Source organism: Brachyistius frenatus, unplaced genomic scaffold, assembly GCF_029030835.1.
Source record: "Brachyistius frenatus isolate BFR_SWC_R1_liver_20210118 unplaced genomic scaffold, ASM2903083v1 Contig_67, whole genome shotgun sequence".
In the NCBI taxonomy this organism is placed as follows: Eukaryota; Metazoa; Chordata; class Actinopteri; family Embiotocidae; genus Brachyistius; species Brachyistius frenatus.
In genome coordinates this window covers 108,079-131,926 of record NW_027210666.1, presented here as the reverse complement: position 1 = coordinate 131,926, position 23,848 = coordinate 108,079, and the positions used below count along the sequence as shown (strand labels likewise).

The window sequence follows — 23,848 nt, the reverse complement described above, 5'->3', positions numbered from 1 at the left end:
CTATTTATATCCCATCAATTGCCAGTAATGGTTTATTTGCGTAACAACGTTTTCTCAGTACTAGCTATTCTGTCATGTGTTGCTTCACATGGCAAATATTAATGCTATGCAGGGTTTATGGACAACTAAGTAATATAATGTGACAATATCTATGGGTGCATACTAACTATGGACTAGATCCTCAAGGGTCTGGTGTGAAAAGTAACCCTCACATTCAGTGACAATACTAATGTGAAAAGGCAGTAAGATGGTTGGAATGGAAAGCTATCCCTGGTAAACTCGTCTAATTTCATTACTCTACATGTTTCCTCAGCTTAAAGCCAATCACATAGTTGGCTGCTCTCTAGTGGGGGTCACACATAACAGCCGCTAAATTGTGACAGTGGCCCAGACTGGCATACTTTAGCGCATAATCTGATTATCGGATCAATAACACAGCAACATTTGGTGCATAGCTGGGATGGCTGGCTTCTTCTCTGGTTACGCATTGCTAGCATTCACCACTCGTTCCCACTTTATAGGTGACAAAGTGTGAATGCGAGCAGGAATTCAAAGGGAAGGCGTTTTAAATAAGGCGAGTCGCACAGTGTAACCTTGATCATATCTGGCTATGTTACTGTCTCCGGAATTCAAACAGCTACTCAAATTTCAGCACACGCAATACGTCAGTGTGCACGATCAGAAAGTCATCCAAAAGCTTCCATCAAACTTTATTTCCAATAGTAGACTTGATTTCTTGAAGCTAATATTAGTAATTATTGAATGGAAGTATTAATATTTCTCTGTCCAGCAACACTTACAATGTCCCTTAAATTAGTATTAGTTATAATTCAGTAAGTCATGCAAGGTAATCATTTTAGAGATGTGACAATGTACCATAAAAATATTTATTGACATCATCATTTTCTTTGAACACAAAAATGAGAAATGACACACACACAAAAAAAATCCCCCAAATATTTAGAAAGTCCAAATTCAAAACATCTAAGAATGACAGAAATAAAATGGAACATTATCAAATTCAAAGTACAATCATATCTGAGAGTGTTCAGAGCAAACAATCTTTTGTTTTACTGAACATGTTTTGATATGTTGATTTTGATATTCACCACAAAAGATAGATGAGAAACCAAAAGCACGTTAGCTCCATCATCTCTCTCTTTAGAAAACACGATAACCTGAACCACAAGAATTTCAGAACACTGGCCAAACAAATATTTTAGAAATGCACATAAACACCAATAAATAGAAACTTTATTTCAGAGAGCAACAATATATAATAACCAAAAAAAAAGGCCTCATGATGACAGTCACAACGCATAAACCCGCCATAATTGCTGCTCTTGTTTATCACTGCATGTTGCATTTGTGAAATGCAGATAAGTGGATAATGACAAGCACTGTACCAACACAGAGCATGAGACAGAGATAACCAGGGACGTTGGAGGAAATCCCTGCTCGCTGCGATTCATCCCTCTGTCCCTCCATTCATCCCTCTATCTCTCTGTCCTCTGCAAAAGTCTGTTGTGATCCTGTCTTTCTCAGTCCAAACAGGTCACTGTGGTTAACACCTTGCCAAGGTCTGTGCTGCACCGGCAGCGACAGGAGAGGGAGTGGAAGAGGGATGAGAGAGGGAGCGCAACAGCACAGATTATAGACAGTTCAGACACTCTGTCTCTCTCCCTCGCTCTCCCTCTCTCTGCTTTATCTCCATGGTGCACACACGTCGACCTGGAGCAAGGCTGTATACTGGCAGGGGAGGCTCGGAGCAGAGAGAAGGGGGTGGATAGATGAGGATGCAGTGTGTGGGGGGATAAAGGGACACGCTGCTTCAATAGCGGAGCAGGTCCAGGGACTAATTGGATCTGGTAATGGCTGGTCAGTGTGACTGAAGGGCTCGTTAGAACCAGTACAGCTCCTTGCCTTTCTTGTGCTGCTGGAGGCCTGAAGGGAGGAAAAAAGACAAGGAAACAATGAGCAGGACAACGATGAGCAACAGAACACAGGTTGTCATGGAGCCCACTTTTGCCAAACATCCTGTTTTAGAGGAGAGGGGGAGAGATCCTCTGTGATGATTATGATGTATTGTGTGTTTGTGTGACAGGGTGTGTCGTCTGCACACGTGCGAGAGTCTACGGTGGAGTCAGGGGTATTCAACATCACAAGTATCTGTACATGTGTTCTCTAAAGACTGTGTCAAAAGGGTTTAAAGTTGATACAGCTGTGTGTGCAGGAGTGTGATTTTGTAGAATGCATGTTTTCTTCTATATTTGAGTAAATCATTTTAATACTTACAATTCAGAATGCCTGGGGTAGCAATTAATAGAGAAAAAGCTGACTCATTACACTGCAAAATCTCAAGCACTAGAGTAAAGATTAAAAAAATATATTTGTTTATCATATTTTTGTATCCCGGAATTTGCATTTATCTACATTGATGTCTCAGTCAGACATTTGTTTTATTTTCACATCTGGTCTGATTACAAACAGTTTGTAAGCTGTGACTAAAGGGACTCTTGTACCATCCAGAACATATTGTTGAGTGGCTACCTGCGTCCATGTTCAGTGCCAGAGTCTGGCTGACATCTCCTGGGGGAAGCAGGCTGGGCCAGGAGGCAGTGGGCTCCAGCTTGCTCACTTCATAGTGGCTTGGCAAGGTAGAGAGATGAGGTGGCCTCACGGTGGGCATGAGCAGGGGCCCGTAGTGGGGTTCCAAAGCTGACGGTGAATACAGTTCGTGGAGAGGCCGCGGGTGCCCGTAGGCCTGAGCCTGAGGGTAGCCCCAGCTCTCTGGTGGGTGAGGGTGGGAGTGATGATGAGCGTGTGGGTGAGGATGAGCGTGCGGATGCGGCAGGCCCGGGTGCAGCCCTGATGCGTATGGGTCCATGGAATAGGAAGGCGCACCCGTCTCACAGTGCAAGCGGCTCTGAGGCGAGGAGTAGTTACTGTCCCAGAAGGATGGGGGGAAACTTCGTCGACTGCTCGGTGAAGGGATATCTGATGGGGGAGGGAGGCAGAGAGGGGGAAGGAGGGTGAACAACGATCAAATTCAGTCCAAGTCACGAACCGTTGCACAACTGTGTGGTGAATCAAATGGAAACGGAAAGGCTGGAGCAGTGCAAGCGGAGTAACGCGTGCTCAAACGCAGATGTCACTCTCATGACTGCTACACCCTCTGGCCCAGATATCTTCCCTATTGGATCATTCCGTCACACAGCCCTATAGCCCGACAAGACACAGAAATAAACACAACCACGTTCTCGCACACAGAGGGAGCAAGAGAGACAGAAAAAGGTAGAACGAGAGACATCCCTACACCCGAATTCTATATAAGGCAGACGCTCTGACCTGGAGGGAGCCCAAGGCTCACAGAGTCTTAAATCACTCGCTATGGTGACATCTCTCACTCTCATGTCAGCCCAGTACCTCTGAAAGTCTCACAACACACTCAAGTACACACACACACACACGCAATTCTAGCCCTGTGCTAGCACCCGCTGCCCCTCTCTTCTGTCTCCTGCACCCCCACCTGTTGTTTTCTCTGCTCCCCCCTCTCCTCGCCCTTGACAGAATGTCAGCAAGCCATTATATGTTTTTAGCGGTATAATTTTATATTTAGATATTCCTCTGAAAAACGATCCCACGCAGCACCCTCAGAGGTAGTGTTTCCCTCTGCTTCTATCAAACTGACCACAACATATATAAATCTGAGAGGCAGTTAGGCAACTGACTGAGCAACCATTGTGGAGCAGGAGCTGGAGGGAGAGTCAGAATGGCAGCCATGGAGACGTTTGAAGGGGATACGCCGGCGAGGCTGTGCGCTTACGGCCGTGTATAAACATAGCATCTGTTGTGAGGCAGGGAGCGTGCACTAGTGCCGAAATGAAGACGTCCGGCTGAACAAGGAAAGAGACTACAGCGACAGCAGAGCGAGGGTGTGTGCAGAGGCTGCAGGCCCTACATGGATATCTGGGGGATATCTTCGAGCTGCTGGTAGATAGGGACTTTGGTTTCCAGTTTTAAATAATTTGATTTTTGGTTTTACATTTTGGTACAATCAAATTTGAGGCAATAAAAACACAAAAATGTATAAAACACCACAAATTAATAAAACAATAGTAACTTTAAATATTATTTGACCCTTTGAGTTTGAAAATGATAAAATATCCATTGGTGGCCAAAAGAAAATTTACAAATCCATTAACGTGAATCAAAAGAGATCATTAATCATTAATCCCATAGCATTTGTAATGGTAGGGTTGCAGTCATACCACACAGGATGATGTCATGTCTTTAACCATTTATTAAAAAGTTGACGATAATATTTCTCAGATTCATAATTTTTCACTCCCAAAATCAAGAATGAACAAGAGTGTGCATGACCATCGCCTAACCAGAGTTACAGGAGTCCTTTTTGACTGCCAACAGCTCCTGACCTTCTTGACCCTTTGTCCTGATCTTTCCAGGGACAACAGTTCCAACAAGCAACCCCTCAGTCCTGTCACCTGATCACATGACTTGTCTGACACTGCTGTGCTCTGCAGAACTGACAACTTACCGTGTGTGGCCTCAAAAGCTGTAGTGCAAGATGCCTTAATGTGTGACAACTGCGGCACCTAAATACATGGAAGAATCTGCAAAGATGTAGTGGAGAGAACCCACCTAATTTCAGTTTAAATGACTTTTAATAATCTTCATGTTTTGATTTAATTGTAAACATCATAGAAAGTCAGGTTAATAAAGGCAATTTCAGATTGAAGAAATGTGGAAAAGGAATTAATTAATGATTTCCCTAAATACTGTGGTAGTGTTTTCTTTTTCATTTTTACTCACTTTACAAAGGATTTATTCAAATTTGTGTTATCATGAGTGATAGGGCTACAGCCAACCCATATGTATATTTTAAACCTCTCAATTAGAATGAATGAACTACAAAATACGTGAAAAGTAATTTACATGTCCAAGATCACTACGTTAACTGTAACTTTGTAGTACTGACACAAAGGCAGGTGTGCACCTTTATTTGTATAAATACTCTTCATGTATGGACAATGAGATATACCTGTGCCCTGTTGATCTGGCGCCCGCCGTTTGCCTTCTCCATCCATGTAGGAGCTGAGGGCCCTGGAGAAGTGCTCATCCACCACGCTGCTGATGTCTCCCTGGTAGTAGGTGAAGAGGACGCAACGAGAAGTCAGGTACTCCGCCTCGGGGGCCTCCTGCTTCTCCTTGGGGCCCTCCTCTGGCCTAGAAGCCGCAGGGGTGTAGGAGGAAGAAGAGCTGGATGAAGATGAGGAGGAAGTGGATCCTCCAGTGCCTGGGCCCCCAGACATCCCCTCGGGACCGCTGGGAGTGTCCATAAAAGCCCGGCAGTGAGGCGAAGCGCTGCTCAGACCTGTGGGAGCCTGTTGGTGGTGGTGGTGAGAGGGGGGGGGTTAGGGGACAGACAGAGGAGGGGGAGGGGGGGTTAAGACAGGTGTTGCAGAGGACAGTTCTGGAGCTGACTATGAGACATTTTGACATAATGTTTTTCTTTGTGTGCGGCAGCAATGGCATGTGTATGCGTGCGCGCAAGCGTGCGTGCCCTTAGACATGAGTGGGTGGAGAACAACTTTTATGTGGTAACACACAGCACTGTAAATACAGAAATTCTTAAATGGCAAATCAAACGATACTAAAATCACAAACTTATAAAACACTTTTAATGTTTTCTCATCAGTTTTTTGCTTTTACGCACAAGCGCATAAACTAGCCTAATAGTGGCCCCTTACCTCAACCACCCCCATCTCCCCGCTAATACTGGAAATAAAAACTACAAAAAAAAAACATTTGAATAACTGCAAACTTCCTACCTGTAAGCTACTGATGAAAGCAGGAGCAGTCGGTGCGTACGGTGCGTAATGTCCATAGGCTGGGTACATAACATCCAAACAGCTCATGGTAAGTGAGCGGTGTCTTCACTGTTCTGTTGAAACCGACCTTAGGGAGAGAGAGCGCGACAACATTCCGTTTATTTAGTCGAAGAGAAACGAGCTTAGTGACCGCCGGATCAATGTGAACAAGCCCGTGCCAGACTCGACATAGTCTCCCCAGAAGGAGCGCACCTCTCCGCTCCCTGTGTGCGCCACAACAGCTGCGGTAGCAAAATGTGGTGAGGTTTATGGAGCAAGCATGAGGGTGTCCTGTCCTGTACATCTCTGTGTCAACCCCTCCCACCTTTACCAGCCCTCCACCCCCCACATCACTACCACCAACTACCCCACTACCACCTCCACACTACATCTAGAGCAGATAATTGATTACATTCAAGCAAATTGATTATTTCATTTGATATTAAAAATGAATTGGCGAAAAGCTGTAAAATCATGATGACAAAAGCATAGGTGTAAATTAAGTCAGGGTTTTATAATGTCCAATTTTCATTCAAATATAAAACATGGACAAGAGTGTATTCCAGAAAAGCTGGAAACAACTTGTGCCTAATTATGGCTCCACAGTAAAATAAAGGTTAAATAGAATGTCATCCAGTTACCCAAATAGATTTGGATGAAGTCATTGAGCTTTATGACCGGCCACACAACAAAGAGCACATGGGATTCTGTGACTTTTTATTCGCGTCCGTGTACTTTGGATACATGAAAACTTTGTGCTCAGTCCAAGCCGAAAGTGTATCCTCAGTCTTAAAACAGCCATTGGTTGCCAAGTAAACCCTCAAGTCATCTGAAGTATTTAGTGTGTTCCCAGAATGACACATAGGTGTCAACTATAGGTTGCATACACTGGTCATACCAACATAGAGGAGAAAGGGACTATGCACAAATCTATAACAAATTATCACCTATCAGTAGTGCAAACAGAAAGATATTTTCACACACAAACACAAACATACCCAATGACAATCACAAACAGCACAGGAGCACTAATTTTATTATGTCTCCACGTATACAAAAAGACTAAAATATCATCCAGATAATATTAAACCTGAAAAACAACAAGGTAGATGCATTCTCCCAAAAGTTTGGTTGATTTTTCTTGTTTTAAGTGTTTACAGGTGCTTAATGTTTGGGCATGCCCGTCTTTTTGACAGGCACTTCAGAATGCATGGGAGAATAGTGTGGAAAATTTGCAGAATTCCATGTACGAGTGTCAGATGAGGTGGAATGTCTCTGATGTATGCTAGTGGACGAGCTCCTCGGGAAGTTACATCGTCCCTCCGCTGCGTTCTCCAGATGGAGAACATGACCAACATCTTGCTATGCATACATCACACATAGTATGAATAACTGGTGGCAGGTTATTGGCATGCTAATGAATTGAACACGCTCCTAAATAGCAGTGGATAAAGCTGGCAAGTAACACCAAAGTTCTCACTTTTCCCTGGTCTTCCATCTCTCTTTCAATAAACAGATTTTACAGCATAACCCTCTAATATAATACTGTATATTGTACAGTACTGTATTACATATAGCCTCAGAGCAACAAAGAGTTTCGAAAACAAAATCATTTGCAATTTGTATATCCACTTTTCAAACAGATCAGCACCAAAATTAATGGGGCTCGAATACTTCACCCCATTACCCTTGCTGTGCAGTATGGGCTTCTATTTCCAGGGTAATGCAGGACAGCCGAGTACTCGGGGAGAAACATAGTGATGCAATGCTCGAAAGCTCAGTGTTACACCAGCGTGATCAACAGCTGCAGCTGACGGAAGGGAAGAGAGGCTGCTATTAGTATTAATGTCAATGACTAAATTTCTCTGTCTCTGTCTCTCTCTCTGTCTCTGCCACCCACTGGTCTTCCCTCATGAAATACACACCTTTTCTTTGTTTAATCACCCTGTCTTCTCCTTTAAGAGTCAACTCCTGTGCCCACATGTAAATGAAGTGTGTGCAACACAACTGAGAGTGAGTGCACACATGCATGCTGCAACGTCTGTCGTCAAGTGATCAAACCAGGAAGAGGGTAAGGGAGATAACCGACTTGCAGAAGCATGGCGGTGATCCCAAAGCACAAAACTTCGTCAGTCGGCACATTTGTGTTTGTCAGTGATACCCAATATTGCACGCTCAAATCTTTGCACATGTAAAGAACAGTATGTGCAAGAGTCCGCAGTTGCTCTTGTGTGTGTTTTTTCTGTGAGCAAGTGTTTGTGGAGGTGTCTGTGTGTCTACATTTACTTGTATATGCTGAAAATAAACACAGGTTACATCACTCCTTGTGACCCTTCAGCAGCACATCAAGGCTCCACCCCTGTTAAAAGAGGTCTGACCTCATTGGATGAGATGTTGCAGGCCAGTTGAGGTAGTAATGGCAACCTGGTTTTATTTAGACCACTATTCAAATTGCAACACTACCATTAATAGTTTATACTCTGTGCTAGAAATACCTGAGTACATTAAAGAAAGAATGGAGCATACTGCTGCCAACCCTTTATAAGACCAATTAAGTTCAATTGTCAGACATAATGTAACTTTATTAGGATGTAAATGCAAATTAGGAAAATGTAATCAGTAAGCTTATGGTGATGGTCTGTAAAGTGGGGCTTGTTGCAATATGAACCTGAAACCATATAAGCTACCCCCTGAAACAACAAGTCCTTTATTAAGGTCTCAGTCTGGCATGGTCCCGAAGGGGTTGGACCTCAGGATTCCACTGTTGTTTATATGCCTCGATGTGTGTGTGTGTGTGTGTGTGTGTGTGTGTGTGTGTGTGTGTGTGTGTGTGTGTGTGTGTGTGTGTGTGTGTGTGTGTGTGTGTGTGTGTGTGTGTGTGTGTGCGCGTGTGTGCGTGCGTGTGTGTGTGTGTGTGTGTGTGTGCGTGTGTGAGAGAGTATGTGTGTGTGTCTGTGTGTGCGTGTGCGAGAGAGTATATGTCCAAGACAGAGATGTACAGCTGCCTCGTTGTCCAGTTCCACACAAACTCATCTCAGCTGTTCAAAATCATCACTAAGTGTCATCGGAAACACACACATGCACACACATAAACACACAAAGGGCCACATATGGACAGGTCTGGCTCATTCAACCTTCTACACAAATGTTGGTGATAAATCCTCTGTGATAGAATGTGCAAGTGTGAAGCTATTTTCTTCCTAAAACAACCTCCTCATTGTCCTCACAGACCACCAGGACCCAGGATTCCAGCGGCTTGAGGCCAGAAGTTGGTTAAATATAATTCAAGAATTTTGAGGATCATACTTGAATTAGCCATTAAAATCAGTCATTAAAAATCATGTGCATTTTACTTTACTGTCCATTTTCCACAGCATCCATAGGCATAGTTTTTCACTGATTCATTATAGCACGCCTTCAAGGAAGTGGTCGGTTTCGGCACAGTTTGAAATTTAACTGGAAGGGACTGACTGAGTTTACAGAGAAACATGTGGAAAGTCTAAAAGAGAAACACGATTAAATTATTTTATCCACATTTAAGTTTAGCATAGGGCTAAACCAGAAGTTACCTAAAAGTTTGTTGTGTGCATGCTCAGCCCATAGAGCATGCCCACTATGCATTCATCTGGCATAGTAATATACATTCTGTATACTGTGAAATACAGAGAGATTTACCTGGTGGTGATTGGCCATATCAGCATTGTGTGAACTTGGATAGGGTTTGAATGTAACGAATGTTAATTTACTGTATTTGAAAGTATCCTGCACTATAGCATTAAATATCCACAAGACTGAATTGGTTCTGCTAGTATTGCCCTCTGTTGGTTATAATTCCTATGTTGCTTTGCAGTTACTGCAAGTAGTCTGGGAAAATGCATAATAAAAACAGAACAGAGCAGATAACTGCCCGCCTCTGATTCTGGTTCTGTTGGGGGGTTTCTTTATGTTAAAAGGAAGTATTTCCATCCTGCTGTCAGAGGCTTTCTTCTTGTTAAAAGGTGTTTTTTTTTCTGCCTCCTGTCACTCATGTGGGAATTGTTGAATTGTTTGGCTTCTCTCTTCAGTGTTGCTATAGGGTTCTGTTGCAAAGACTTTGCTATGTAAAGTGCCCTCAGATGACTAATGTTGTCATTTTGCACTATATTTAATTGAATTGAATTGAATTGACCATCAAATGTCATTAATGTTAGGAAGCACACTTCAAATCAAACAACAAACATAGAGCCACCTCACTCAATGCTCACTGTTCATTAAAGGCTAACCTTCTGAAATGGACAGAATGTGAATTAACAGCATCCTCAGAGAGGCTGACAAGTGCTACATTCCTAACATCCTATCACTGAAAGTAGTCTACCGCCACGCTGCCGCTGGGTCACTGGAGTTAGGCACACAATCACAAATTCACATACTCGCGTACGGACACTCAAAGACATAAAGCTGAAGGAACACATACAAACACATGAAAGATGTACACAGAAACACTAATCTGGGCATGTGGGATTGTCACCTTCCTGCCTGGCATTCCTGCTTCAGTGTGCCAGAGGGGGCTGCAGAGGGGTGGCAGTGGGTGGAGGGAAAGAGATGAGGAGGGTGGACAGAGGGCAGAATCACAAATTTGGCATGTCACATGGTCAAACAGGGAAGATTTACGACTGATCAGGTTCCTCATCAGCAGCATGGTGTTGTGGCTTCAGAATGACAGGTATGGGAGTGAGATCAGACTCCAGCTTTAGCTTGTCCACCCTTTCTGGCAACTGCAGCCAGGGTGACTGGCTGAAGATGGCAGTGTCACTAGTGTTTGGCATAGGGAATGTGTTGGTCTTTGAGTGCCACTTCTTTTACATATTCCTGGTTGTATAGACATGCGTACTTTGGAATGTGACGTAACAAAATAGGTGAAGGACATGAAGAAACTTGATCGATATTTGGAGGGAAAACAAATAATTGTTTATCCAGGAAAAAGAGGTACGTGGAGAGGCAAATAAAATCATGCCACTCTTTAGAAAATGCATATCCAATTTGATTTCTCCCAGTTCATTTCTCCCTCTGCACTGTGGTGCTATGATTTACTCACCGGTGACATCATGGAGACCACAGCTATTTTTATTGGCTGGTAAACGGCCAGCTCTTCTCCATGCTATGCCACCTGTCCAATCCGCACCAGTCAACAAGCCCCTGGGAAAAAAAAAGTCAAGCACCCAAAAATGATTGAGAGTTGAAAGGCGGAATATGATACACACATGCCATGCTACTGTCCTAGGCGTGTTTCACAAGTCAAATGTCTTGTCACTGCTACTGGTTTGCCATCTCTACTTGTCTGTGGTGCACTGAGTACATTTGGTTGTGTATCCTATAATCTAAGACACAAACATTGCTTCATCTCTGATGAAATGTATTTTTCCACACCTTTGCACCACCACTCATCATACTTTTTCTTTAAAGTGTTGCCTGTGAATTTACATTTCAAATCAAATATCCCTCTGCTGGGGAGGCCTTGTGATTTAGTTACATATACAGTAGCTTGGGGAAAAAGGGATCACCGTTTCACCACACTGCCCTGCAATTATGGTAACTTTTTTTTAAAAGCATGTAAAATGAGTCATAAATTAGTACTTAAAGTAAAGAATGACTGTAGATAATAGCACTTGTGTTGTGTAAAATATATGCACATTCTAACTGCTGACGGATAGCAACAAAGAGCATTAAAAAAATAATGAGTCTCAGAGCCACTAATTGTATTCTATTTTGGTGTTGGGGTTTTTTGAATGGTGGGCAGGCTTAGTGAGTTTATAAAGGATGACTCACAAACTGAGGCAATATCAACATAGAGACACTTCTAATTAGTGACATAATTGCTGGGCTTGCATGCACATCAACAACACATGCAAAATGAATAGCCTGTAAAGAAAAAATGTAACACCCATGAAAGGATCTGCGGACGAAATGTATTTTATGCATATGTAAGTGAGTAGAATAGCTTGTAGAGCGATTCATAGGAAGAGAAATAGAGGAGTAGTCCTCAATAGTCATGTGTAACAGTTACACAGCACACAAAAGCCAATCTTGACTTCGCTTCCACGTTGAAAATTCATGGTAGTGGCTCGGAGTCCACCTTGTGGCAGGGGTGTGAAATGACAGGCAATGGCCTTTTTTTTCAGAGCTTTGCTGAAAGAAAGAGCATTTCTGTGAGACAACACTAGTCGGCGATAAAGGTTAAAAAAAAAAAAAAAAAAAAAAAAGGATGCACATGTCGTGAGGCCAAAATGCATTCAGCAATTGGACAATCTATTTATGTTCCAATGGGAAATTAAATATTTATTTATGAAGAGATGTTATATTGAGTGGTGAGGGCTCAGCTCTCTGCATCGGCCACAGTTAAATACATTCACACCTACCACCTGCCCATTTCAACAGAGGCTCCAGAGCTGCTCAGTGGCTTTTTTTGGGGGCTGGACCTCCACAAGGTTGACTCCTACTCGATTTTTCACTCTTTACAAATCAGTAGAAAAAAAAAAAAAAAAAGATAAGATATGTGATTGTGGAAGCAGACAACATCAAATTACATTTTCGTTTTGTAGGTTAGAAGGTTTCATATTTCAAACAGGATTAGATATTCCAGAAGAAAAAAAATTAGGAGTAAAATGGATTTAGAATTTTTGTTTTATTTTTCAACCCCTTAGTTTACCTTGCGATCTGGCCAATTTGGTTTAATGCAACCTGGTAGAATTTATATGTCCATCTTCAAGTTTTAGCTTTATGAGACTCTATTCTTTGCCAAACGTAAAAAAAAAAAAGGGTCTATTGCTCTGTCTCTAAGAATTATGTATCACACAAAGTTCTGCCAGTCCAGAAAGCCTTCTGAATTTTTAATTTATTTAGTATTTACAATTTGGGGAGTCTCAAATATCCCAGTTTTTAAATCCGTATCGGAAAAGCGAGTAAAAAGGCGAGTAAAAGGCGAACTCCTCCGCGCCACCAGAGGGCGCGCGTTCGCTGCGCATAAATGCCGTCGTGGGTTTTTTTTTTTTCGACGAGGGCCGCCCCAGCCATGTTGAGGAGACTGTCAAGCAAACTGCAGCCCGCCATTGTGTAGAAACCAAGGCTCTGTAGAGAGATAAGGGGCGCTTGGCTTGAAACTCTTCCATAGCTAGGACAAAAATTCTACACCCTGCCGCTTTTATTTTAAGGAGTTTAAAAAAAAAAAAAAAAAAAATTTACACAGGCTCCGGGGGGAAAAAAAAAACAACAAAAAAAAAAAAAAAAAAAAAAAAGACATGTCAGCCAGCAGCCTTCTCGAACAGGTAAAAAGAGGTATTTTCTGAAACATTTAACGAGGGCCAAATTTCTCCAAAAGCATCGCGACGGCTAGCGAGGATTTAGCATTTTTAGCTCCCGAGGCGGCGGCTGCGGCTCGGTTAGCGGAGTAGGCCTCGACCACCTGCTAAAAAAAAAAAAAAAAAAAGGGGAAAACTTGACTGCTGAAAAAATATTATCTCTTCATCTATTTTTTTTTCCCCTTCCTCTCTTCTCATAAATCAAACCTTCATGAATCACCTGGACCCAATCCAGAGACCGAAAGGCCAAGCTAATAAAGGTAAGAACAAACAAACACGGTCCTTGACGTTTTTTTTTTTTTAATCGACTCCGAGTTGAATGCGGATTTTTTTTTTTTTTTAAACGTGCCGCTTTGGAAATCTTACGTGCGCGGATTGTAGCTGGTTGTCCCTTTTTTTTTTTTTTTTTAGCTTTCTTCTCCCCCCAAAAAATAAATAAAATTAAAACACAAAATCTGTATTTATTCTGTAAATATTACGATCGTTACGGTGTAGCATCGAAGCTACTAGCCGCCGTTAAATGGTAACGTGACACACACACACCGACATCCTTTTCCTGGTTTGGTACTCGCAACGCTTCTTTTTTTTTAATATATATATATTATCCCAAACAGGTGCGATAAGACGCTGGTTATACTCTCTCTGTATCTGTCACGTCTCTCTATATATATATTTATATTTTTGCGGTGTTAACGCCGCTACAGGTGCACGCCTGGCCGCTCCGGCTAATGTTAGCCGACTCTTGGCGCTCGTTAACATGGGGGAGACGCTAGCCTGCTAACGTTAGCTGGTTGCTAACATAAACCCCCCCACACCACCACACACAAAAACGACACGTCTTTTCCCGACATGCTTTTTTTTTTCTTCTTCTTCCTGTGTCCAAATGGAGACAAATCTCCACGCTTGTAATGTCGGATCACGTTTATTTAAAGCGCGGCTTGTTGTGTTTTTTTTGTTGTTTGGCGTCTCTCTGCGTTTCTTCCGCGGCCTACAAAGAGTCTCGTGGGATCAAACGTAGTTTTAAACGTCACCTATAACCGAGAGATCTCCTCTGAACTTGTGAGCACAAAATAGGCTCTTGAAACGTCACTTAGCAGTTCAAACTACCTTTTACCCCCTCCACAAAACACCCCCCCAAAAAAAGTTAAGTTTGGCAGCAGGTTTTCCTTTTACTCTGTAATCTGGAGCAAATTGAGCTGTTACCATGCTCGGGGTTGTTGGTTGGTTTTTTTTCCTACCCCTATCAGTGATAACAAATTTTCAGGGAGTGGGTTTCTTATGTAACAAGTGATGATGATAATGTAAATCGACCTGGGTGATATATTGACTTTTTTTTTTATGATATCGTGATGAGGCTAGATTTTAATCTTGTGAGCACATAATTGAAGTTTTTTTTTTTTTTTTTCCCTCCGGTTTTTTTAAAAGCTGCGTGACAATAAAGTGGTGTCTTATTATTTACCCACTTAGTCATTATGCCCATATCGTTGATAATTTACTTATCAACAATTGTATTGTGAAAAAGCAACAATAATCATCTCGAGAATAACGACGCGAGATCGAAAGCGAGATATTTTGGCAAACGGTTATATTTGACTTTTTTTTTGTGTCCCATGTTTCACAGCCCCGGTCTTACCTCTCACAATTGTGGAGTCGCACAAAAACCTGTTCGCTCTATTTACATCGGTGTTGTTTTTTGTTTTTTTTTCAGTGCAAAACGGAGCTGTGACCCAAAAGGATACTTTGAATGACGATGAGTTTGAGCCTTACCTGAATACTCAGGCCAGACAGGTAAGCATTTGACCGGTGTTTGCCCACATTTTGCTTCCTTTTTAATTGAATCGCTCGTATCATCAATGACTGACGCGCCCTCTGGATTTTGTTTTGGGTTAATCGTAAATGTGTCAACGAAATCCACAGGTTTTTCAGTAGTTGGCGTTCTGTGTAACCACATTAAGTGTGGATGCTTGGACAGTCATTGTGTATATTTATCGAAGGAAAATAAGTGGCTGTAATATAAGGAGCACATGATGAGTCAACAATAATGATGGTGTCATCATCTGGAATAATGTATAGAGGAGTGATTCATCCTGATACCAATCTTGTAGTTTGGCTCACAACATCCCTAATGGAAAGTTGATATTTGTTCTTGACATGCTGCATCTAATACACTGTTGGATGTATTTTTGGATATTATATTTCGGATGTGGGTTTATTCCAGTGTTGTGTAAACCGAACATAGTGCACATGTGACAAATCGGGTCTTTTGGAAGAAAAAAAATGTGTACAAAGATCTGTTGACCAGTTACAGAATTTATTTTCGCAATATCAAACATAAATCTCTTAAAGTTGGTTTATGTCTCGGAAAAGCTTTGTAGCTGGTTTTTCGGTAAACAACTACAGGAGAATTCTCTCCCAGTACATTAGCAATAACATCTGTGGACTAACTTATTTCACTGGCCTTTAGGCCTTGTTAGAAGCTTGCTTTTTTACATTACTATGAAACGCAAGAAACCCGTAAGGATGTGCAACAAGAATGAACATTTCTGTTGACCATCTTATTTTCATTGGCCTTGGACTTTATTTTTCTTTACTGTGTGGTTTATGGAGTTCCCCTTGTGTAGTAAATGACACACTGTCAACTGGGTTGTAGAGGAAAATCATGGAGCCTGTATTTTTCTCTACTCTGAAGATTGCAGCATCCTTTTGTTCAAGAGTATAAACGAGGAATTAACATAGTTGATTGTTCAGTGACATGTATTTATAGATTATATTAGAAAGGGGGGGATACTAAGAAAGCAGGGTTGCTGTAGATCATTACTGCGTGGTGGATCTTTGATGTGTAATGACAATGATAACTTTAACTTGGTCTGACTTTTTGGATCTATAAGAACAAGGTATATAAGTGTATAGAAGAAACTAATGTTTACTGTTAATGTCAGCAATTATGTTGAATTGGCAATTAAGAACGGGTGCTGTTGCAAATAACTTTTTTTTTTCTTTACGTTTTGTCACTAAATCTACTTCTTTTTCTATTTAGAGCAATGCCTATACGGCCATGTCGGACTCGTACATGCCCAGCTACTACAGCCCCTCCATAGGATTTTCCTACTCCCTAAATGAGGCAGCATGGTCCACAGGTGGGGACCCTCCCATGCCTTACCTGGCCTCCTATGGACAGCTGAGCAATGGGGAACCCCACTACCTCCCGGACGCTATGTTTGGCCAGCCAGGCCCACTGGGGAGTAACCCATTCCTAGGCCAGCACGGCTTCAACTTTTTCCCCAGTGGCATCGACTTCTCGGCATGGGGCAACAGCAGCTCTCAGGGACAGACGGGGACGCCGCAAAGCTCTGGCTACAGCAGCAGCTATGCCTATGCTCCCAGCTCACTTGGGGGTGCCATGATTGATGGACAGTCCCCATTTGCACCTGCTGCCAATGAGCCCCTCAACAAGGCACCCGGTATGAACAGCCTTGACCAGGGCATGGCTGGGCTTAAGATCGGTGGTGCTGCACCTGGTGGCAACGGGGACATGGCTCCTAAGGTGGTTGGCTCTGGCTTACCTGGTGGGGGTCCCCTTGGTCCTGTATCATCTGTAGGACCTCCCAGCATGCCTCCTGTCTCTATTGCCCCTGCCAAGCCCGCCTCCTGGGCAGATATTGCCAGCAAGCCAGCCAAGCCTCAACCCAAGCTTAAAACCAAGGGTGGCATGGCTGGTGCTAATTTGCCTCCTCCGCCCATTAAACACAACATGGACATCGGCACCTGGGACAACAAGGGCAGCATGCCTAAGGCTGCCACTCCTCAGCAGGTGCCCCCTATTCCAAGCAATGGGCAGCCCCCAAATCAGGCTTCCCCACAGCCCGGAGCTACTGCTGCAGGGAACCCACAAATGCCCCTGAGCAACGGACAGCTCGTTCAACCTGTCTCCCAGATGGGGCAGCATCAGCTTCCACCCAGTGGGCAGCCAGGTATGGCTCAGATGCCCCAGCCTCCTCTCTCCCAAGGTCCTCCTCCACCAAACCAACAGCAGCAACCTTCTCAACCTACTCGCTGGGTGCCTCCACGGAACCGGGCAAATGGATTTGGGGATGCCAGTGGGAGTGGTGCAGGCCAGTCACCTCCCACCTCTTCTGGTGTGGGTGTGGTTACTGGGGTCCCGTCTGAGCCTCACCCAGTTTTAGAGAAGTTGCGCATGGTCAACAATTACAACCCCAAGGACTTTGACTGGAATCCCAAGCAGGGCCGGGTGTTCATCATCAAGAGCTACTCGGAGGATGACATCCACCGCTCCATCAAGTATAACATCTGGTGCAGCACGGAGCACGGCAACAAGAGGCTCGATGCGGCTTACCGTTCACTGGGTGGCAAAGGGCCGCTTTATCTTCTGTTCAGTGTCAATGGGAGCGGTCACTTCTGTGGTGTAGCAGAGATGCGCTCACCCGTGGACTACAACACGTCTGCTGGCGTGTGGTCGCAGGACAAGTGGAAGGGTCGTTTTGATGTGCGCTGGATCTTTGTTAAGGACGTTCCCAACAGTCAGCTGAGGCACATTCGACTGGAGAACAACGAAAATAAGCCAGTGACCAACTCTCGGGACACACAGGAGGTGCCACTGGACAAGGCCAGGCAGGTGCTAAAGATCATCGCTGGATATAAACACACCACTTCCATCTTCGATGACTTTTCTCACTACGAGAAGCGTCAGGAGGAGGAAGAGTGTGTTAAAAAGGTAACAAAGTTACTGCTGGATAAAGTAAATTATAAAAGAGATGAGTGGGAAAAGAAAGAAAAAGAATTCTCTTTAACTTGTTTTGAAAAAAAGTTGTAGGGTATGAAGTCTATTTGGATGCTTGTGCATTTACAACATTGCTTTTTGCATTAAAAAGGGATACAGTGAAGTTTCAAGGATTTACAGCTGGATTGAGATCTTTGAAAAGAATTTGATGGCATTATAGGCATTAGGATATTTTGTGACTTCTTTGTTTTCAATTTTTCACTGTGGTATGTTTTCTACCTGTTATGACTCTCATGTCATGTGGTTTTTAAACAGAATAGCACAACACGTAGGAATGAACACAAGAAATCATTACCTCATGATATTTACCCAAAAGTATAAATATATATATATTTTTAAATATAAAATAGAAATATTCAGTAAATAACATGAAAACATGTCTGAAAATCCAATTTATTTTTTTGGTGTTGTGGTTTAGACATTTCATTTTGACAGCTTTATCGGTGGTATCTTGTGTGCAGCCTACTGAAGCTGTGGGAAATGAATTCTTTTTTTTTTTTTTCCCCCCTTATGTCCTCACGCTCTTTTTTTGGTATTAAAATCTTATTCTGTGTAGAGCTGTCACCATCAATCTCATGAACAACCAGAAAAGCCCATGTCAACTGCAGTTCTAAAAATATGGAGATATTTATTTGCCTTTCGTCTTTTTAGTTTTGAAAAAGATACTGCGTCTTTGTTTTGCACAGTTGTTACACATTTTGCAACCTTTTGACTTCACAGCAGGACAAATTAGATGCTATATTACCTTAAAGTCTTAACACGGCAGCTTAATAACCTTTCGTAAGTTGGCCTTTTGTAGGTGTTTATTGGTGGTATGTGTTTTTTTTTTTCCTTTTTTTTGTTCCACTGTCTTTGTTTAGTTGGAAGTTTGCTCAAAGTGTCTTGCTTGTTAAAGTCACAACACAATATGCTGCCTAAAGGTCACCGTCTAGTGCTTAAAAGGCCTGGATCCATGAGCTCCAGAAACCGATTTGATTAGCATCTCTATTTCAAAATGTTCCGTTTCTGTAAGATTTTGCTGGGTACACTGACTTCTACTTCTGCTTCTTGCGTTGTCACGCTTGATGGCAAGACATCTGTACAAGAACAAATGCAGCACCTATAATTATGCAGTGCTTAACAGTTATTTAAATAGTTAAAGGACTTTGCAACAGTGTTCTTTTTAAGGCTTTCATTTAAGAAATACAACATCCCATTTCCATTGTTGTTGTTTTTTTATATGGCCATATTTATGTATACCACCTTAAAATGCCAAACCAGCAGATTTCCAAAACTGTGCTGCATTGTTTGTCCGAAAGACTTGTTTTCTTGATTTGCTTTCAGACGAGAGATCCTGAGTGATCATTGGTTGTTGGTAGCAGTAAAAACGGGCTGTTTATTTGCATAGCTGAGAACAAAAGGGTCAGATCTGCCGGAATATGAAACTTCAAGTACCTAAAGTCTTTATCCAAAGGCACACATTGTTAATTATACATGGTAGGCTCAGATTTATCACAGGCTAAAAGAGTAAAGTGACATTTTAGTTTTGGCATGTCTGCCAAATTATTATTTTTTTTTTTAATTTTTTTTTTTCTTCTGTAGGCAGTGTTGTAAAGTACATTTTAACTTTCCATCCTGACTTGTTGAGTTTACTGTTACGTTTCCAATCTCTTACCAAAATCCTGTGCCGTTTAAAAATTCTAGGCTCGTTTCCGAGTTAACTTTTAGGTCAAATTTGTTCCAAAGATCTCATTTTAAGCAAGAACGCTTGTCTGTTTGAATGTGAAATCCGTCAGATACACTCAGTTTTCACTCCTATGTGTGACAGGTGGAGGTCCAAGGCAGTGAGCCATATCCCAGCAACCCAAGCAACAGGAGTCATTACAGGCTTCAGGTAACTTGCCCCATCTTTCCAGTCATATTCTGATGCAGTTATTTTAATACTTAAGAGACGGTCCCACTTGACATGTTTCAAATGCTCTGTGTACTTGATATTTTGTCATATCTTAAAACTTTAGTAGTTAAACACTGTTGAGATGTGAAGCGTCCACAGCTTATCGAGTTTCCTTTTAAACATCAACAAGAGCCCTGTGGTTGTAATTCATTGAATGTCATTAATAGTAGATGCCCTCAAGGGCTCTGTGCACATTTGCCTCTATGAAATAACAAACAGGAGGAACTGGGGGGGGGGGGGTGAATCTGTGTCACTCAGTCATCTGTCATTATTTTGTGTGGTGTAATTTCTTTCTTTTGATTTTGTTCCAGGAGCGCCAAGGACGAGTCAAGTAACAGTTGGTGCTTTGGTCAAAAGACTGCAATGGCCCCCCTAAAGCCCTGTCCACCCCATTACATCATTACATCCAGATCTCTCTAAGAAATTCTAATAGGGGTGAGGAATTAACAAAGGACAAAAAAACTAAATGAAGACTTTGATTTCTTTTGACTTTAAAGACTTACTTCGAACTTGTAGTAAAAAGAAAAGGAAACGATTATTCATAGGACTACAACTAAATGCATAGCATCCTTAGGTGAAATCTTTTTTGCCCCACCCCATTCCACTACATATGCTTTTTCCCTTGTATGCTGCTTTTTCCTTCTTCTTCTTTTTTTTTTTTTTTTTTCTCCCCAAAAGGATCATCCTCTGTTTTTATGGTCCAAGAGCAAGTCTGTAATTTTCACACAAAACACACAAATCCAATAGAAATTTGTAGTGTTGGCTAATAATAGTGTCCCAACGTGAAGAATGGGCAGTTTGTCTCATTTTCTTTGTAAACCCCCACCCCCCGCCCCCTCCCACCCCAACCCCACCCCCACTTCTGTCTTCTGAGGATGCTCAAATCTTCAACCAGGACCCGGCGGATTTTCATCGTAGGAGGGTGCCAACTACACTCACTCCTGAATCTTTTGTACATGCTTGCCATGTGTTTGTTTGAGCGGACTGCAGATGTTCAGAAAGGCCCTCTATGTTTTGTTTTCCCATGAGTTGGATGAAGTGTGTGGGGGAGGTAGGGTCAGGGGCATCTGGAGAGGAAGAGTAGGGAAGGGGGTCAAGTGTTTGAGAGCAGAAGAAATGTTAAGTTGATGAGCCTTGCTCGCTGTATAATTTCATGGTCTAAAAAGTTGGGGCCCTCTGTTAAGTCTTCATTGGACTTAATTTACCCTCTTTTTGTTTCTTTCTCTTGGACAAGTTAATTCATTGTTGCTATGGGCTGCTTTTTTTTTTCTTTTTTTTTCTCTCTCTCTCTCTCCTTCCTCCGTTTTTCTAAAGACAGTGATGCGAGTGGCCTTGCCCCCACTCTTTCTATTAATCAGTTCAAAAGTAATAAATGTGGTATATTCAGCAGAACTGTGTGCATTCCCCTTGTTTGACTGTGGAAAGCAGTTTTGTCGTGCAGCGCGTCTGTGCATCTTCCTTTTTTTTCTTTTTCCCCACATGCGATTATGAATGAATGTTTTTTTTTGTTGTTGTTGTTGTTGTTGGGTTTTTTTCTGCTAAACCTTCATGTGCAACCTGTCTGCTCCCCCATTCAGACTTCACTTCACACCATAGTACTTTGCATTTCTTCCCTTTCTACTTTCCAAACCCGCCTCGTCCTCCACACTCCCGGGTTCCCGTTTCCACTCTGCCAACCTTACATGCTATAAAATCACAATCAGCTTCGACCATTTTTCAGAATGTCATTGTTGGTGAGTACAAAATCGCAAGGTCCTCTTTCAGAACTACTGGCTTTTATTTGTGGCATAATAAAGATGCTCCACAAAGTCACATGTGGGTTCTTCTCCTCATTGGCCGGTTTCACATAGTCACATGGGTGGCATGTTGTACCTGTCTATTTGAGTTGTCCTCTTCCTTACAGCAGGTGGGATGTATATTTCATAATATATTAAATATCTGTTGGGATGTAGGCATGCAGTAAAAATGTGTTTTTACCTTGTTTCATTTGTTGCGGCACCAGGCTCCACTAAAGTACCCTGCTGAACTAATATTTGGTAAAGGTCTGTGTTGTGTATTTCAAGTATGATATATGGTTGTTAGTTTGGACCTGATCAGGTTTGACTTCGGACCAATGTTCTTCATTAATGGCGAGCAAAAATATTAAGTTTGCAAACACCGAGTATTATCGAAACGGGTGCAGCATGCCAAAAGATAAGGCAGAGCTTGACCTAAACGTTGTGAAAATGTGATGTCCGTTTAAAATGCATTCACCTGTTTCGTCTTGAGAGTACAAATATTCTGCAGTCCGCCATTTTCTGTCTTCGTCAGATGCGCTGTAGTGAACGTAGTGGCCACAAGAGGGCGACACAGGACTATTTACTGCTGTTCTTTTCCCTCTTCACCACAGACTATAGGTCTTCACTAAAGCTCAGCTTCCTCAGACTGCTTTTCCTAAACAGGTCCCAGCATCGAGGCCTTCTGGAGCCACATTTGGTCTGAAATATGTTTTTATTTTATTTTTGTATTCATTTTTTTTGATAAATCAAAGCTCTGCCTTTTATCACAGACTGGAAAAATAGTAAAAAATGTGTTTCTAAAAACAATCCATTAATCATCAATGCTGTGTCCTGTAGGTCATCTTACTCATTTTTTTATTTTTTTATTTAATGGGTTTATGTGGCCTAAAACGCCACCAACAAAGGAAATCTACATTTCAATTTTGCCTTTAAAACTGAAAAACTGGTCCCTAACACCAAATTTAAACAACCTACCGTCTCTTTAAAAGACGCAACTTGCAAGCCTCTAAACACATTGCAGTCTAATACCGTTTTCTAATGTTAGATTGGTTTGTATGCCATCAGTATAAGTACAAACAAAAAAAACAAAAATCTGATATTCAATCATTTAATTGCTTTCCAAAGCAACGCAATAATCCCCGTTTTTAATCTCCGTCTCTGAATTTAGATAGTCTATATGGTAGTTTATCAAAAATAATGCCTGACTTTAATTCATAGGAAATGCAAGTGATGCAAATGAAGCTTTGGCCTAAAAAAAAAAAAAAAAAAAAAACAGTCCAGATGAAGGGATGTCTATCATTCTCTCCTGCATCCCGTCTGGTAGGCCTATAAAAAATTAAAAAAAAAAACTCAAAAGAAATATACTCAAAGATGGCCTTAACATGGCTGCATAACAATCATCATCATAATAATTCAAGTAAGAAAGAGCGGCTTATCCTGAAAAGAAGGGAAAATAGTTGATGAGATGATAACGGGCGAGCATCACTCAGCTGTTTGGGACTCGAGTGCAGGGAGGAGTGGGGGGGGGGGGGGGTCCACGAGAGTACCGCGCGTGCGTGTCGTGCGCGGCTGTCGAGAGGGGAGGTCGACGGCACGTGTCGTCGTCTGCGCGGAGGGTGCGTGGCAAACACGACGCCTCGAGGGGATCTCCTGTGACCCTTATCTGCAGCGTCTCCGGGGGACGTCTTTTAGCCCCTCCTGGGATGCAAATGAGCGGGCCCGTCTAACACAGGCAGATATATCGGCCATACCGAGACGGTGCAGGAGAAGAAAGAGAAAACGGGACGAAAGTGGAGGAGGAGGAGGAGGAGGATGTCAGCACGCAGTCGCATCTCGTGGCGCACATGAAGCTAAATGCACTGAGAAGATGGAGAAAGAAAACAAGTTACTTTATTGTGGTGAGAGGAAGAAAAACAAACAAACAAACAAACAAAAAAAATGCCCCACAGTTATGGTGCGTGTGCTTGTAAGGGATTTATTTCTTTTCTCGCTTGCAGAAACTCGACATGTCGACTAAATCCCTACTTGAATCATCGTCAGGCGGTCTCTTCTCGTTAAGTTTAGTGAACTCTTAATTCAGATCCAAATTTGGAAGAATAAATAAAAGCTACGCG

At 42.3% G+C, this 23,848-nt stretch overlaps 2 protein-coding genes across 3 annotated transcripts; one reads left to right on the top strand and one right to left on the bottom strand.

The window, feature by feature from the left end:
- Positions 1-868: 868 nt before the first annotated feature.
- Positions 869-6,182, bottom strand: vgll2b (vestigial-like family member 2b). 2 transcript variants are annotated; one of them, XM_069707089.1, is made up of 4 exons: positions 5,853-6,182; positions 5,063-5,405; positions 2,555-2,997; positions 869-1,944 (listed from the first exon to the last, which is right to left on the bottom strand). In XM_069707089.1, exons 1-4 carry the CDS (start codon positions 5,937-5,939, stop codon positions 1,705-1,707), a joined length of 1,113 nt encoding a protein of 370 aa, XP_069563190.1. In that variant the 5' UTR covers positions 5,940-6,182; the 3' UTR covers positions 869-1,704. The 2 variants fall into 2 exon arrangements, with proteins under 2 accessions (XP_069563190.1, XP_069563191.1); XM_069707090.1 differs by having other exon boundaries at positions 1,803-1,944; positions 2,551-2,997.
- Positions 6,183-12,913: 6,731 nt separating this feature from the next.
- On the top strand, positions 12,914-21,768 carry ythdf2 (YTH N6-methyladenosine RNA binding protein F2). The gene is made up of 6 exons (XM_069707102.1): positions 12,914-13,192; positions 13,461-13,485; positions 14,934-15,013; positions 16,263-17,957; positions 19,831-19,896; positions 20,268-21,768. Exons 1-6 carry the CDS (start codon positions 13,166-13,168, stop codon positions 20,289-20,291), a joined length of 1,917 nt encoding a protein of 638 aa, XP_069563203.1. The 5' UTR covers positions 12,914-13,165; the 3' UTR covers positions 20,292-21,768.
- Positions 21,769-23,848: the final 2,080 nt, after the last annotated feature.